Source organism: Onychostruthus taczanowskii, unplaced genomic scaffold, assembly GCF_017590055.1.
Source record: "Onychostruthus taczanowskii isolate IOZ18803 unplaced genomic scaffold, ASM1759005v1 scaffold17, whole genome shotgun sequence".
NCBI classification, from domain to species: domain Eukaryota; kingdom Metazoa; phylum Chordata; class Aves; order Passeriformes; family Passeridae; genus Onychostruthus; species Onychostruthus taczanowskii.
Window position 1 is genome coordinate 10,184,442 of NW_024498906.1, and position 18,342 is coordinate 10,202,783.

Sequence of the window (18,342 nt, forward strand, 5' to 3'; positions counted from 1 at the left end):
ATGAAAATATATCCTTAATTTTTCAGGGGAATAAAGCAATAAAGCAGATTTACTTTATGTTCCCATTAAAATAATTATTTAAGACCCATTCACCATCCTGATGTTTCACATGTACTGAATCCAACATTCTGGTTACTGACCTTTGACTGTAAAATAAACTTGAACCTCTATCTGCTTAAGCATATTATACATCTATTTAGGATGTATCCTCATGAAAGGTGTTAGAAAATGTGGGATGTAAAACTGCATTGTATTAGGTTTAAAAAAAACATATACTTTAAAATATTTTACTTGATCTTGGCTAATTCTTAGGTCAATCAACAGATAATGGGGTAAGTCAGAGCATGCAAATCCTGTTGAATCATCACTCTAACTAAAAGGTAATGGTTGATGATTTTCTAATATGAGGTGTTTCCAGAGATTATATTCACTTCAGGTCTGGTGAATCAGCCTCAGCTTGTTTTTCATATCACTTTTAAGGGTGAAAGACACATACCCATTTTGTTCTGAGGGAGAAGAATTTCTTTCCTAATGGAAAATGTCTTGTAAAGATATTATCTGTAGCAATTTTTTGCTTTTATTAGGTATCACTGTGCCTGATGTACACATGTAGAGGGTACATTTCATAATGTTGAATTTGAAATTTAATAAAACCTGATCAGCGGGGGTTAGGTCTCATCATTTTAAAATTGTTCTTCCTTCTGGAAAATAATACATTTCGTCTAGAAATTTGTTGCAAGATATTAAAGGAGCATCTGATTGTGCAGTTTTCAGGTTGCTCAGGATGGATTGAATCCTGATGGTTCTTCAGTTGCCAGTTTATTGAGCAGGACATTCAGAATCCTGATGGTTCTTTGGCTGTCAGTTTATTGAACAGGACACTCTACTGCACCACCGAGTGTTGATTTAAACATTTGCATCTGGTCAGACTAAAGCTCTGCTCTACTGTGCTCTTGGAAAGGGAGTTGAGATACTGCTTTTCTCTGACAGTGGTGGTGGCACTGAGCTCCCACACCATCATTTGTAGCATATCTTCTTTGCTCTTGGGGTTTTGGGTTATTTGGCAACCCCAGCAGCTGCTAGAGGAGATCTCACTAGCAGTGAAGGTCTTTTGACAATGAAGCTGGGCAGAAAATGATTTGTTGTCTGCTGCTTCTCTTCTCTGCAGAAGATATTAAATGGTATGCAGAATTTCCTCAGCACAGCTCTCTGACTGTGCACAGCTCAAGAGTGCATTAGAGAGAGGAGAGGAATGAGTAACACCTGAAGTTTGTACACGCTTTTCTTCACAGAAAGGAGGAGAAGCCACCACTATTATTCTTGCAACACAAAGAATTAATCCCAATAAACAAGGAGGCTTCTTACATTCACTTACTCACCCTTCCAGAACATAGCAAGGTCATGATTTGGCCACCATCAAATATGGCAAAATCACAATTATTTAAAGGCCTTGGGGGAGGCTTAAACTCTTAGATAATCTGTTATATTGGAGGAGCTGATGCAACTTTACTTTCCCACTTGTACTTTCCTCTTCAGCCAGCCAGCCTTGGGAACCCAGCCAGGAGGCAGCTCCACTCTCTTTTTCAGCTGGCTGACCTTGGGGAAACCAGCCAGCTGCTCCACTCTGCTCTGGCTTGCAGGGTCTGGATTGCACTGGAAGCTACAGTCATCCCCACAGGAACAGAAATGACCTTTTGATAAGACAGTATCAGCCAGCCACAGTCCTGTTAACTGGGAATTATATGTACAAAACACTTGCAACTGCCATACGTAGCCTGGCTCTCTATGGGATTTTTTTTTTTTTTAATACTGAAAGAGTAATTGTCATTCTGGCTGTGGAAGAAGCAGTTGGAGTTTGTTATGTGGTCAAGTTTACTGTCCTTCTCTCCTTATCTTGACTTGGGCCTTGTGCACTGTGATTGTCCTGCTGTTTCTTGCTTTGATTCCAGTTTCTCAGGTTCAAGGTTTCTGCATTCCCTCCTCAGTACAGATTTCTTCTAATGCTTCTAATATTTGCCAAATAGCAAGGCAGTATCCAAAATTAAATAAGTTTAAATTTCAGCTATTTAGTAGCAACCTTGTAAGTCCAAATTAATGTCCAAGTACAGCAGCCAATTTCATAAAGCAGTTTTTAAAGTCACTGAAACATTTCCCACAGATCATTTACTTCATTACTTTGAGATTTTGATCAATGGTAAAAACACATTTTCTTGCTTTGTTCTCTGAAGCCAATTTGTTTTAGTCTTGTAAAATCATAATTCAATTTAGAAATTCTTCTAACTTCTTTGACCACTGTTCCTTCACCAGATCTTCCTGCAGTCTGTAAGCCTGTCCAAATTTCTCCCCACAAAATCACAAGCACTACAAGAGTACAGGGGGAAACTACTGCATTTCTCCAATCTCACTATTCCCAGACACCCATTCAGACCATCAAAATCTCATTTGTGGGTTATGGCACGAGCTTTGGTAATCCCATGGCCTCAAGGCATTAACCAGCCAAGGTACCCTTGATCTACCCTGTCACAGCTCTACCTTCTCTCCAAGAATCCTCCCTAAAACAGCCATGCCAGCCGTCTGGCTTACATCCTTTTTGACAGGGCAAACATCCAAGTTAGAGTGACCAGCACCTTCTGCCTTCAACAGTTCAATTCTACTTTACCCATCACTGGTTTTTGCTGTTCCTTTACACAACCCCTTTCCTGGCACTGCAACTCTCCAATTCTTCACACAGACCGAGCCCATCCTGCTCCTGATGTCCTCACACATTTTTCTTCATGCACCTGTGCTCTTTTGTTCAGTGCAGTTTGCCTTTTAGCAACCCAAGCTTTCCTACAGCTGAACTCTCCTCTACAAATCCCTGGAATTTTAATTAACTGAAAAGTTGTATTTCAGCAGATGTGCGGAGAGCAGCATAATGGTCAAGATCCTGAACTTCAGCTCAGTTCAGTTCCTCACCCTGTTATGACCTTTTCTGTAAGATTATGGGTAAGATTTTCATTCCTTTGTGCTTCAGTTTACCAGCTTCACAATGCAGACAGTTCCACTCCTGTTGTTCTTGGGCTTAAAAATTCCCAGTTAGAATAAAAAAATTTAAACAATGTAAGATAGATAGATAGATAGAATTATATTAAAAGAGGGAATGGGACAATTCTTTATTGAAAATTGTGAGATTAGCAGTTCATGATTTAGTATATATTTTAAAGAAATACTGCTTTTGCATGTATTCAACATGAAATATTTAGAGCCTTTAACTTAATAACTTTGTCATTGGTCTTCAGTTATGGAGCATGAGGTCAAACTCCAAGTGCATATGAGTAGGGAATCCTCTGATGGGTGTCTCCATCACCTCTTTCACTCTACATCGTACTAATTTCTAGGACAACAGGAATATTTATGAAAATGTTTATGACAAAGTATAGGCCCCGTATCTGTGCATCAACTGTGAAGCCCAAACACATTCCAAATAGTCCTTGGGCCTTTCAATCTACAGTTTTTCTTCCTTCCTAAACACAACCAGTACACAGAGCTTCCTTACCAGGCCAGGTACCAGTGACAAATAAATTAAGTGCACTTTGGAGATCCTGGAACATTTATTTTTAATCCCTCAGGTAAATATGTTGCATATATATATTTATCTCACATAAAGTACTCAGAAAATCTCATAGAGACTTTCAAAACATCCTTGCATGGAAGACTGAGAAAATTCTTGTTTCTCTCTAATACTATTCAATTAATTTTAGGTCCAGTATCAAAGGTGACTCCAACAATCACTAACACAAGATACAACCAAGGAAACAGGAGGAAATTGTAGCCTTCCTGTCACCAAAAGAACAGGACTAGACTGCCAGGAACATCAGGGCTGAAGAGGCAGCCTGCACAACCCATAGTACAAAAACAATGAAAATAACTCCTTCAAAGGAATCAGCTTTGAATTTGCTTTATCCTGCTCTAAAGAATCTGGCTTCCACCTTCTCTCTCAAAGGCATCACCTCTGACTCTCTGTACTTCCTTTGTCAGTGGACATTTCCTCTAAGCCACAAACCCCAGAAGCAGCTGCTCCCACTCTTGGGACACACAAGTCAAGGAAATTATGATGTCTCCCACATCTTGCATATGGGTGCAGGCTGGGGGTAAGGAAAAGAGCTCCAACATGATTTTCTTCACATGCAAAAGCACGTGCCCAGGTAGGAGTAGGTGAGGTTTTGTTGCATTCAAAATCAGTCCCTGTTGATGAGCCTACAAAACTTCTGGCAGCAACTACTCAACACAGGAACAGCAGTGCCTGAAATACCATTTTAAGGGATTCACAAGCAATTTTATCCCAGTCCTAACAGTAATGATGCACATAACACCTTTAAATGTGATCTTATTCTGGAGACAGAGAAATTGATAGCATCTGCTGGTCTGGGAAAAGAATAGGGTAGTTAAATGGTTAACTTATTTTTGAAAATTGCTGTGCTAAGAATGTATAAAATGTACAAAACATCTTTGGGGACTGGGAGGTGCAGTCATCCCAAGACATCCTGCTTCTCTGGATTATATCCCTTGAAAACTTTTAATTCTGGCAGTGACCCATAAACACCAAGAAGCAGCAGCTGTGTTCCCCCTCTGCAACAGGATGTTGACCGCTAGATCACATTTTCTTAATATAAACCAAGTCCAGTAATACCCCAGTAAATCAGCACAGCAAACCCTCCTGCTGAAGTCCTCAGGCTGGTCCCAGAGCAGGGCTGTGACACTGAGGCAAGGCAGCACCTCAACTTAAAAGGCATCAAGGAAGAATTACTGTGCCAAGAGCACTTCAATCATAACAGAACCAAAAGCCAGAGGCACAGAAGACTCTTATTCAATAATGGCAGAGACACTGAAGTAGCTCATGAACAATTACAGAGCTGCTGCCACAGAACTCCCTGTCAGTGCCAAGAGGGGAGGACCCAGGCTCAGGCATGGAGATCTAGAACACAAATTGTTTTTGCAGGACAGACACAACACTGACAAAGACCTTACCACCATGATTTCAAACTACTATATTAGAGAAAAAATTGTATGTTTGAGTAGGGGAGGAGATTGAGCCTTAGAAAACCCACATCTTCAGAAACTAAGACAATAAAAACAAGAAAAGACAATTATACCTGTGCATTTACACCCCATTTTAGCTATAAGAACTCCCATTTCATATCCTTTGGAATGGACCAAGACTGTAGAGAAGAGAGATATAAAGGGGAAGAAAAAAGGTGCCAGTAAAAACAGATACCTTGATTTATGCCACTGTCTTTCACTACAGGCTCAATCACTTGGATTGTATCATCTTCAGGGTAGAAATATATTTTACAGTGTCTGATTCTATACAGCTCTTGATTTTTTTCAGGCACTTCTTCTTCAAAATAGGCATAAAAACACAACACCTATTAAAAACAATAAATAAATATAAAGCAGCAAAATCTCCAATGCTTTTGCAAAATATGTCAAATAAACTTGTAAAGGTCATAAGTAACTAAATGTATGGATTTCAGGAGGTAGATTTGTTTCTCAGAAATGTAAGAACAGAAATTCACATTAAAGCACATAAATATAAAATTCTTAGCTTGGCGTTTTTATTGTCACAACATGTAAGCAGAGATGGAACTCTAAAGTAAAGAAATAAATCAAATACAAAACTATCAGCAGGTTGCTTGGAAAATATTCCAAACAAAGCATTTCTGGTAACTCAATGAGCTGCCTAGGTACTAAAGCAAATTTTAGACTGCAATTCTATGAATTACTGGAAAATACAGTGCATGATGACAGCAATGGCTTTACCATCAAGGAAAGTGGAAAGAGTTCTTTTTAAGCAAATCCTGCAAGTGTTCCAATGAATAGTACTGAAGACTATCAAATAGAAATTATATTTTTCAGGAGGCATTTACAGCAATGTGGGCATTTCAAAATTTCCCTGGTTCTGCAATTCAGTGAGTGGGAAAATCTCACAGAGTGCAGCAACTTCTCTCCATGGTCTCTTGTAACAGCAAGAATGCAAAAAAAACCCACCTTCACAGGGTAGGTGCCCACTGGCCCTCATACCTGGAGATCCCAGCTCAAACTCAGACACCATTACACAAATTTTGCACTTTTTGGTATCAGTTTTTAACCACCAACACCAACGTTAAGGGAACATGAGACATGTATCTACTTCCTAGGGCATTATCTAGCAGGATGCTTGCTTTAATGTAAGTATGTGCAGGAAGGCATTAATTAAAACAGGTTTCCATCCTGTCCCCCCAACACATTTGGGTCAAATGACTGTTAATTTATAATTTATTTTCCACACTGGTTATATTTAATAAATGCAATTACTTTTACTCTTGATTCATCAGACAACCTGAAGCATTGAAAAAAAGACAGTTTAGCCATTCCCTATGTTTCAACACACATCTAGAAGTTCATGAGTTGGAAATGTTTGAAATCTAATAAGCTGGCTGAGCTCCCTGCATGACAGAACACACTGGTTAATAGTCTGCACTCCTTTTGCATGTGCCTTTGGGAATCTCAAAGTACTTCCATGAGTACTCATGGAGTACTCATGAGTACTCTGTCATCCAGAGATTTTATAACACCTCGTGGACAAGAACATCCTCCTTTTCTACATCTGGGAAGAGAGAAGTAGCAGCCTGTCCAAGGACACACAACAACAGCCACCCTGTGTCCTGCTCAGACTTCTCAGCCACATTCCCTTCTCTTAGGCAGGTTAAGTGCAAGATGAGAATAACTCTGTTTCCAGAAGTTATTCCAAAGGCTCAGATCCCACTGATTTTCAGCAAACATTGAACAGTATGACAGACACATTTTGGCATCAACTCTCCTGCACTGTGACCCCACAACACTAGAGAATAAAATTTAAATTACATAACTATTACCTGTTAAAACAGATGCCATTAGATCTTCACACAAAGGAACCTAGAAAACTCGTTTATAGTTTGTTTAATTAATACAACATGCAAGTTTCTGAACAACATACAGACTTAAAAATAAATTTAAAAATTATTACTTGTTCACATTTTAAACTGTGGATTTCACTGTTTCATGTATCAAACACAAAAACACTGGACAAAACGTCTGACATACAACAGAGGCAACACAAACCATCAACCTGCAACACCTCTTCCTCTTTCCATTTGTCTAAACACTGTGCAGAGTTGCCATTTTTGGTGACCAAATGATCCTTCCTGGCCTCCAGCTGCTGTTCTGGAATGACCAGGAGGCCTGTATAAATCTCTTGAACATAACAGACATAAAGGGTGCTATGACAGAACCACTGTATCCCAGTCTGAACTTCCTGGGCTTCAGCTGGCAAGGATCAGAATTTCATTCCTCGCCAAGCTGCTGATAACCTATGAAATCACTCAAAACATGGAAACTTTTGCACCCTCTTGTCCCTATTCTGCCAGTCCCACTAGAATACTCTTCAAGAGCTCTGCTTCATCACTAATTGTTCTTAATTTTGTCAATGATCTCGTCTGAGAACTGTTGCCTCATGAGACACCAGTAGGCAAAGCAATCTGTTTGCACAGAACTCCAAGCCCAACCACATCCTTAATACACTGGATTTATTTCTTTCTCTGAGCACACCTATGCCCTGGTTTATCCCATTTGAGGAGTTTGTGCAGGTTCTTTTGCACTCACATTTTATTCTCTTTATACTCTTATCAACATGCTAGTGTGTGACTGAAATATATGCAGCAACCAGCTGAAATTTTGCAGATCAAAGCAGATGATTGAGGAAGTGTGAGGAGGGGAAGGAACAGAAATGAATATGACTTATTTTTCATTTTGGAGCAAAGTTAGTCTTAGAAATACTCAAAATGTAACCCTTCCTAACTGGAGACTCATCTGCAGTACAGAACTACAAAGTTCCCATCCTTAAAAAATTAAATGTTACCTATGAAAATCCAAAATAACAAATATTGAATAAACTCTGTAGCACTTTGCAAAGTGCCACAAAGTTTCCCTGACGCCTGTGGTAGTCAAATTATAAATATCATTCCAAAGCCCAGGATGCCTTGTGTGTGTACTTAATCATAGAAGAAATTAAATTTACACCTGCTTCCTATTAGGCAAGTGAAACCACAAAGACTACTTCTCAGCTTACTTAATAATGAAGTTTTATGCCTGTCCTTCTTCCAGTTGTTATGGTACTATTGAAAGTTAACAGCCAAAGTGGTAAGAAAGCAGCTTACATTTCAAACGATAAACACCTACTCAAACCTTTTTTCATTAAGTGCATTCTGCTGAGTCCCAAACTGCAGCACTGGAGGACAGAGCTGCATTCCAGGCTCTTAACTGGGGAAGCTAAATTACTTGCATCGTGAGTACCCTGTAACAAACTGCCATTAATACAAGCACATGAGCCCTCCAGAGGCCAATTCTGAACCTGCAAACTCCTGTGCTGGACTGCCCTGTGGATTCACACATGGATTAGATCAGGAATGGCCAAAGGCCAGCAAGCTCCTCTCACCAGCCAAGGCCAGGACTTGATGCTCACTGGAAGGTCCCTCTGCCTCCTACTGAACCCCTTTGACTCCATAGGCTTGGATCCAAGGCCTGAGGAGGCAATACAGCCTCCTTGTTCCAAGAAGGGAGTAGGAAAAGCAAGTCCAGGTCTGGCTGAAGCTTTACCACCTGGGCACACTGGACCAGGTCATACCCAAGCATGTTGCTCTGTGAGCAATTCCAGGGATCTCAGAGGCAAAGCCAACCAAAGGCACGTGAGCTCTTCAAACCTTACATTTTCTTGTTGTAGTTCTGCTCTTCCAAAAATTACTGTGTAATTGTACTCCAATTACCTGCATGGCTTCTCTTTTAAAGCAAAAATTATGAGATTTGCCTTTCTTCCCAATATTTAAATACCATAATCATTTAGTCATGCAACATTTCTGAGATCTGCTGAATGATTCCTTTCTCTGGATCATTTTCCTTCCCTGATTGTAGGCTTTTTGCTTTAGAAATAAAACATCTCTAAGTAGAATTTAATGTGAATTTAAACATAGCAAGCAACAACAATGTGCTACAAAATTCCTGTCATCACAGGTTACAGTTATTTGATAACTCTTTAACTTAAAAGGTGTAACTAAATTCTTGCAATAAAAAACCAAACCAAACCAAAAAAACAAAAAAACCACAAACAAACAAACAAAAACAAACAAACAAACAAACTCTAATTTTAAATTTCTGTGTCTGTATCAGACATACACAATTACATAATAACAAATTACACAGAAGTCCAGAAGTCAGCAGGACTTTGAGCATACAAGTATGATGGCATGAGTGAACCCCATAGCACTCCACTGAGTTTAATGATTCCCAAGTGCCCAGACACACTTTCTCCTGGACTGAGGATTACCTTACATTCATTCTTACCAGCTTGCCAGATAACTCCCTTACTGTCATCATTTTCACTAAAAAGAAATATGCTTCTCACCCCCTTATTTTTGTTAAATCCTGTAGGAGATGTATCCCAGCACAGAAACACTTCTATATATTGTTGTATGGCATGAAATACATTTATATTAATTGTCCAATACATCAATATAATGAAAAATAAATACTCACTACCATTCTTTTTGTCTATCAAGGAGCTTTTATTGCATGCACAAAATAATCTTCTGAAATGTCTGACTAATGAAATTTCATTTTTATACTCTGTCATATTGTAGCCATTCATAAAAAAAAAAAAAGGGTTTTCTACATACCTGCTTGTCAAATGCTATCCAAGCAGGAGGACCACTTCCTATTGCTTCAGGAAACACACTGTTGGTAATTTTCAGGGTCTGACCAGGTAACAGTTCTCCTCCTATTCCAGGTTTATCTTCAAACAGCCTCCGAACATTATTGCTGTACCCGCAGATCTGTGATCTGTGGAAATTTTCTCCCCCAGTCTGTCAAAAGTGCAGAAGAAAAAGAGAAAAAAATTCTGTTTTTGTTTTGAAGTCCATGATAGCTGACCATCCAGGCAAGGAGAATTAATCATGCAAAAGTTTCTTTATTTTTACTTTTAATATAAAGATTTAAAAAAAATACTCTAAAAACCTATAACAACTGGAATGCTGCAAGTGAAGTGACATTTTCCAGTGGCTAATTTACCAGTCTTATAGACAAAAATGGAATAATATTCCAATCATTTACCTAGGATGAGAGACTGGATGGAACCAGATCTTTACCCCCAACACTCCTTCCCTGCAATAAGGACTGAGGTATGTGGTAGGGAAAGAATCAAATCACCTCCAAGAACTGTTGTAAAAGGTAAAGGGGAAAGGCCTTTCCTACGGCTCTCCAGAGGACAAATGGAAACAGTTCAGCAGGACTCAGAGAACAGCCTGCTCTCCTTACTCATGTCAAAGATCTTATTTACACTTGCATCCCTGAGTGCAAATAAATTCCTCTGTACTAGTGAATACACTTGAATTTTAGGAAGCTGGACCTGAATATAAAGGCAGACATTCATTTCATCTGGGAGTATTTCAAAAGAAGGTCTCTGTAGTGATTCCTCTGTATTATTACTAATTTTTCAGGCAATTAAAGATGGAGCGCTTAAAAATATAGGAACAACCAACAGCAAAGAAAACCATCTTTCCCACTTGAATTTCTTGGCTGGGGCTGGAGCCAGTCTTCAAGTGGCACAGGAAAGCTTCTGAGCTCACATAAATATCACTCCTGTCTCTGGGAATGTCCCTCCTAATAAGCTGCCTGCTTTGCTGGCCAGAGGCAGCTGGTGTGAGCTGGGCTTGGGCAGCAATCTCCGAATGACCCCACACGTCAGTCCCGTAGAAGAGCACAGGGAAATAGAAAATTCCAATGGAAAACTCCACTTCTTTCCATGAGCAACAATCCTGACTTGTTAGCTCCTCTCACTCTGCTATTCTTCTCTTTCTTGCCCTCTCAAATCCTCAAAATACTTCATCTGGGAAAGCAGGAGGGGCCACTGCACCCTGGCATGCCCATTAAGGGAGAGGCCATCGGAGCTGTGCCCTCCCATGGCCTGAGGCTGGGGGAACATGAGGGAAGATGAGGCAGAAGTGGGAACTGATGTTAGGGGTGAGAAAAGCAAAGGTAGAGGAAAAGGCTGCACACCAAAAATTTTCACAGCAGCACCAGAGCAGCAAGTCAATAAAGTAGCAGAGGAACAAAATTGCCTCCCCACTCCACTTGGAAGATTGGGCATCACTGATTATCACAAGCATATGTATAAACCACTACTCCCCCAAAAGGTGTAGAGAGTTCTAAGTTAATATCATAAATCATAAAATGGTACAAATAATCCTTTTTCATGATGGCAACATTCAAGTGTTCCAAGATAACATAACATACACCCAGCAGAGCAGTTCTGGGAGCAAGTGCAAGCAGTGAAGCAGCAAAACCTGAAAGTACTCAAGCAGTTATTTCATTCTGCCAGCATGAAAGAGTCAGGAATTGAAAGGCAGGGAACCAGCCTCATGGCACAGAATTATCAACACCAGTCTGCAGGGACTCCTGCACATTGGGGTCACAGTCTGAATTGTTCCCCTGCCCTCAGGTGCTCCAAATCCAATGGCTCAAGACAGAGAGCTGCTGACATGAACATGAACAGCCCAATCACTACTTTAGCTTAACCTTGCTTAAAATCCTTTTGCACCATTTTTGCAAGGACAGCAGTATGAAAAAGAATACCTACTATTTTTACAAATAATTCTTTTTAATACCACGATAATCAATGGCTATACCCTTGCTTAGGTTAAAAAAAGCTGAGCTAGCCAGTATCCTTTCAAACAGTTATTCCACAGGAACAAGGTTCACATACTGGGGTCAGAAACAATCAGAGCTATGAGAGCACATCCCCAAAGAAGATACTTTAAAGGTAAGCAGTGTTTTGAACAAAGGTGAATAAAAGAGCATGCAGAAAGTATCATAATTTAAAGAATAATACAAAGGAAACAGAAAATTTCTCCTCAAGATATAACTCAAGAACAAGAGTTACTGAATAAAAGAGAAAACCAATAAAAGGAAATGCTTGTATGCAGCTTGTATGCTCATGGGTCCCCCTACTACAGAGCATTCCTCAAGCCAGGAATTTAACCAGTCACATTTGCAGGAATGATGCCCAAAATTAAATATTTTATATCAGCACATATTTGTGAGCTGTGACATAAAATGCCATGCTTCAGTGTGAGCAGTGAAGGCATCAGAAGCAGAGCTTCATGTGGTTATCCCACCTCTCCCACAAGAAGTGAGGACAGATGCTCTCCTGGAATCTGGAACAGCCAGGCACTGACAGGGGCTGGCACCTGCTTTGTAACACATCTGCACTTGGGATGGTTTCTTCTCTCTCCTTTGGGTGCTACCGAACTTCTCTTTGTTCTTTTGTTTCTTTTTAAAATAATTTTGTTCCTCTGTAAGCTGAGAAAGAGCTGGGGAGAAGTCAGAAAGGAAGGGAGCTTTCTGCATTTATCAGGTCAAATGCACAATAACTACAGTCAAGCTGAATTTTAAAAGGGGATTTTCTAGGCAGAAACATCTGATTTAAACTGAAGGTGTTACAGAACAGATCCACTTTCTGGCACAGCAAGTATTTAATTATTTTCCCTCTATTACCAAAGCATGTGTTAGGGAGAAAGGCACAGTTAGCAAAGCACAGTGAGGGTGGCAGTTTTCCTGAGCAAAGGAAAGCTTTTCCTGTCCTCAAAACTTCTTCTAGAAGCATTTGCTGTTCATATGTCCTTGGAGTTTAGCAGCAAAAGTATGGCAAAGCGTTCATCAAAGTAATCCAGGAATAACCCTGCTGGAATTTCCAGAATTTAGGGCTAAAATCACAACATCCTTAAAATTTGATATGAAAAATACATGATGAAACAGCTTCAATTCTGTTAAGAATCTTTTGTGTCATTCCTGTAACTTTTTAGGGTTTGACAAAAAGACTATTTTAGATTCCTAATCACATAATTACTTATCCCCTTCTTCCAAAAAGCACCTAGATCCATAGAAAAAAGAATCTCTTCTCAAAATCTGTACAGTTATGTTTTTAAAAAAATAACAACCAAAAAAACAGAACAACAACAACAACAAAATTCAAAAGTTTTAAAAAAAGATTAGTTATAATTGAGGACCACAAAAGGGAAAAATCACATTTGGGAAACTTCAGCTAATGAACTCAGACCACATCCGGCCTAAAATAGTGACAGAACATCATTCATCATTCATCATTCACCTCCACATTGAATGACTTCTAACAGAAAGCTTTCAGAGAGCAGGGAAAGTTTGAATGTGTCTGCTGTGCTATTGCAGCTCAACTGAACAGGCCATGGGTCTGCTGAACAAAGCTGGGCATTTTCTGTGTGGTGAGCCTGAAAAATATTGAGGATGCACTCAAGAGTGACTAATACAAAGGTCAGGGTTCTCCGACTGCAGCTCTTGGCTCTGCAAACTCAGCCCCTGCAGTCCTCGGGGAACGCTGCCTCATGCTCGCTCCATCTTGCTCTGGAATAGAGTCACAGCAAACTCCCCAGGGAGCTGCACATTCCAGCTGAACCAAACACAGCTGGAAATCTTCCAGCACAGCAGCTGGAGTGATGGCAGAGCCCTCAGTGAGCTCTCAGAAGCCAAGTTTTTAACTCAATCCCACAGGGAGCTATGCGGGAGTGGCAGCACAGCTCTGTACCCAGTACCCATCTGTAGTTCCCACCTTGGGAACAGCAGCTGCACCCTGGATGTCCTGCTCAAACTCTGTATCAGGATAAACTGTGGCACTTCTGAACTATTCTAGGCTGCTGATAAGGTCTCCTGGCTGCTTCAGCTAAGTGACAGAAATAAATGCAAATGGTACACACTGTGCCAGTCAAATTCATGTGACTGATTTCCAACTCTTTTATCACCCCTGCTTGCTGCACAGGTCTCAGGATGTTCAGGGGTTGAGTGTACTGGCAAAGGAGGAACACCCTAAGACAATGTTGCAAGCAACTCTGGTGCCACTCTAAAAACATCACAAAACAAGCTGCATCAACACCAGTAAGTGTGGATCAGTACAGGAAATGGATCTATTGCAAGAGGTCCAGAGGAGCACCAGAAAAATTAGCAGGAGCTGGAGCACCTCTCCTATAAGGACAGGTTGAGAGAGTGGGGTTATTCAGCCCAAAGAAGAGAAGCATCCAGGGAGACCTTATTGCAGCCTTTCTTTAAGGGGGAGTATAAGAATAATAGGGACAGACATTTTAGCAGAGCCTGTTGCAACAGGACAAGGGGTTGTAGTTTTAAATTAAAAGAGAGCTGATGCAGGTTAGGTATGAGGAGGAAATTTTTAACAATGAGGGTAGTGAAACACTGGGACAGGCTGCCCAGAGGTGGTGGATGCCCCATTCCTGGAAATATTCAAGGTCAGGTTGCCCTGAGTAACCTGATCTAGCAGAAGGCATTCTGCTCATAGCCTGGATAACCTTTAAAAGTCTCTTTCAACCCAAACCATTCTGTGATTCTGGCCTGCTCTTACCGCCTGGGAGAAGACAAAAGATGGATAAAGGAAAGGGCCCAAAATGCAGCCACAAGGGGCAGCTACAGGAAGATTCAGGATTGGGGGGTCATGAACAGACAGATCTGGGGGAGCAGGGCTGAGGGGCAGGAGGTAGTGGAATGGGTTCAGGGAAAGATGGCCAGGGAAAGAAGAAAAGAGAGCAGACACAATTATAAAGAGGTTGGGAAGTGTTCTTGGTCAAGAAAAACTAATGTCCTGTTTTGTGGGTTACAGAGCAGCAGAAAATATTTCAGGCAGGAAACACAGAGGCAGCCACAGTAGCACAGTTGAGGGCAATTCTAAGCTGCTGCAATAAACAAGAAAGATATGGAATTTCTGCTGTGCCACTAGAGCTTGCAATAGAATTTTCTGCAGTTTTTCAAGGATGTAGTTTCCCCCTGAGATCTACAAACTTATTGTCCGATTTTCTCTCTGAGAGGGATTTCAAACATCAGGCAAGAAAATACATTGATCAGCTGGCACTTGGCAAATCTGATCCATATGAATACGTGTTTGTCACCCTCCTCCTTAGCTGCTGACACAGGCAAGGACACCAATCCAGTATCAGAAGGAGCAGGTGCTTTTGAGAACAGGAGGCACACGAGGAACACTAATAAAGGGAGTACTTGTGTTGCAACCAGTGCCATCCCTGACACAGTCCAGGCTCCAAATGCACAAACTTTTTCTTGCAGTAATAAAGCAAACATTTTATATGCTGTGTTTCCACCATGTGCTCAAAATACCTGTGTTGTTAGATTTCCTCATCACCCACAAACAAAAAACACAGGCACTGCTGATGAGCAGCTGATCTTTGGACTTCTGATTTAAAAGAGGTGGAGGGTTTTTTAGGTTTTTTTTATGAATGGACTTCTGTGTACACAAACTACTGTAATTTTGATTTTGAACACTACCTTAAGGCTCTGATTTTCTGGAGGCAGCCCAGCCACCTTATTAAACCCATCCACGGTAGACAGAACACATATACTCTCCTTCCATGCCTTTTGTGGGTCTACAGATGAGGCAGGTGGAAGCATTAGAAGCAGAGACAAGAGAATTTCACTAGGAGCTTGAACAGCAATGAGTGGAATTAATATCCATAATTATAAACCAAGGGCTGATAGGAACAAGAATCCCCTGTCCCCTGTGCATCCTTCTTCAGGGAACGCTTTGCCACTGTTGTTTCTGTGCAGTAAGAGGTGTTGATGGTGATGCTCACAGCCCTGACAGGTGGAAACATTTTCTTTTCAATTTATCTATAGCAGTGATACCTTTTTTCTCCTTTAAATATGTTATTTTCAGCCTCTCATTTGTGGAGGTGACTTGTCATTATTAACTCCACTGTCTCAAGGACTGACAAAAAGAGCAGCCTGGAGCCCTAACAAGGGTCTGACCATGGTTTTATAAAGTTGTCTCGTGGCACTTGGTGACAGCTTTCACACCTTCAGTTCTCATAACATACTCACTGTATGCACTTCAGCATGGGGTGTTCCACACCGTTAGTAACTCTTCCCAAGCATGTGAAGTTATTAAATTAATTAAGTTAAATTGATGTTTGGAGAACAATAAAGCCACAGAAATCCCTGAGCTGAGCTATTCTGCTTCCAGCCAGGAGGTACCAATGGCACACACCTGGCTGCTGACACACCCACTCAGCAGCCACCTGAAGAGTTACACACACAAAACCAATCCTTAACAAAACAAATCTCAATTCAGCAAGAGACTGAGTATTCACCACCAGACCTTCTTTTTATACCCCTTCTGAAACAACAGTATCCAGCTGTTTCCAGGGAAGAAGATGCCTGGAAGATCCTCCCTGTCTCTAGGCTGGGCTTGTAAGAGGTCCCATGTTTGCCCACACCTGTGCAGGGCTGACACACAGAGTGAGTCAAATATTTCTGGGAGTCCACATATTTCTACACAATTTCATGCCCCCCATACCTGGGCAGCTTTGTGTCTACCTGTCTTGTGTCTATCCTGGAATCATAGAAAAACCTGTGTTGTAAGAGACCTTAGAGATCATTCAGTTCCAATCCTCTTTTCATGGGTAGGGACGCCTTCCTCTAGACCAGATTGCTCAGAGCTGAACCTGACCTGGCCTTGAACACTTCCAGCAACGGGGCATTGACATGTTCTATGGAAAACCTTGGCCACAACATGTTCATAGCGTGAAAATGGTAGATTCTCTTCCAGGTGTTTTAACACTATTAACAACGTTAAAATACACTGTTTCATTTGCCTCCTGAAGGCACCAGTGAGAGTGCTGTGCACGAATTCTGCCCCACCCCCTGCACTGCTTCACATTAGAGTGTGCTCAGTGAATTCCTAGCTGTTCTTGATTTTTGAAGTAGTGATGGCAGCCTCCTCTTATGTTTGCCGTGATAAAATTACCATCTTGTCTATTTAGCCTGCACTAATAGTATTGGAAACCTTGAAACAGCACATCAGCATTTCTGTCACTGCCCTCTCTGGCAAAGCCTTTTTGGTTACTGATGCAGAGGGTATCTGCCTCTCTCTTTGTTCTGTTAGAGCTGCCAAGAGCTCAAAATGCCCCAAAGCAGTTGCCAGATTACAGAACCAGTGAGGCTGGAAAAGATCTCTGAGATCACTGAGTCCAACCTGTGACTGATCACCACTGCGTCCCCAGGACTATGGCCCTGAGTGCCACATCCAGGATCGCCACCGTGTCACCCGGACCATGGCCCTGAGTGCCACATCCAGGATCGCCACCGTGTCACCCATGGCCCTGAGTGCCACATCCAGGATCACCACCGTGTCACCCGGACCATGGCCCTGAGTGCCACATCCAGGATCGCCACCGTGCCACCCGGACCATGGCCCTGAGTGCCACATCCAGGATCGCCACCGTGTCACCCGGACCATGGCCCTGAGTGCCACATCCAGGATCGCCACCGTGTCACCCATGGCCCTGAGTGCCACATCCAGGATCACCACCGTGTCACCCGGACCATGGCCCTGAGTGCCACATCCAGGATCGCCACCGTGCCACCCGGACCATGGCCCTGAGTGCCACATCCAGGATCGCCACCGTGTCACCCGGACCATGGCCCTGAGTGCCACATCCAGCCTTTCACTGAACACCTCCAGGGACGGTGACTGCCCCACCTCTCTGGGCAGCCCACCCCGATGTCTAATCAGCCTTTCCGTGTAGAAACTCCTCCTGGGCTCCAGCCTACACCTCCCCTGGCGCAGCTGTGGCCTGAGCTCGCCCTGTCCTGCCGCACAGCACCCTCACCCGCCGCTGGGGCCGGGGGAGCTCAGCGCACCCAGGGGCGCCTCGCCTCCACCTGCGGGGCCGGCAGGAACGGCCCCGCCACGCCCGGGACCGCCTCCGGCACGGCCCCCGCGGCCCCGGGGCAGGGCAGGAGGGCGGGCAGGAGGCGGCCCGGGCGGTCACTCACGTTGCGGCGGCGGGAGAAGCCGGGCAGCAGCGGCAGCGCCATGGCCGCCCCTCAACCGCTGCCGCTGCCGCCGCCGCCGCCGCGCGGAGACCGCGCTGCCGTGACGTCATGCAGTCGTGACGTCATGGGGCGGGGACAGGCGCGGGGAGACCGCGGGGGCTCATCCCGAATTGATCCATCCCGGACCTTCATCCCGAACGGAGCCACGCCGAACGGATCCGTCCCGAACGGAGCCATCCCGAACGGAGCCGTCCCGAACGGAGCCGTCCCGAACCCTCATCCCGAGCGGATCCGTCCCGAATTGATCCATCCCGAACCCTCATCCCGAATGGCTCCATCCTGAACTGCTCCATCCCAATCCTCTCATCCCAAACTGCTCCATCCCAACCCGCTCATCCCGAACCACTCATCCCA

General features: G+C 42.7%; 1 protein-coding gene across 1 annotated transcript in view; it reads right to left on the reverse strand.

The window, feature by feature from the left end:
- EFHC2 (EF-hand domain containing 2) overlaps positions 1-17,970 on the reverse strand; it is a 56,080-nt gene extending 38,110 nt beyond the window's left edge. Inside the window, exons 1-3 of the mRNA XM_041399952.1 lie at positions 17,929-17,970; positions 9,726-9,911; positions 5,255-5,405 (exon numbers count right to left, since the gene is read on the reverse strand). Coding sequence (XP_041255886.1) covers positions 5,255-5,405; positions 9,726-9,911; positions 17,929-17,970 — 379 coding nt within the window. The remainder of the gene's footprint in view (positions 1-5,254; positions 5,406-9,725; positions 9,912-17,928) is intronic.
- Positions 17,971-18,342: the final 372 nt, after the last annotated feature.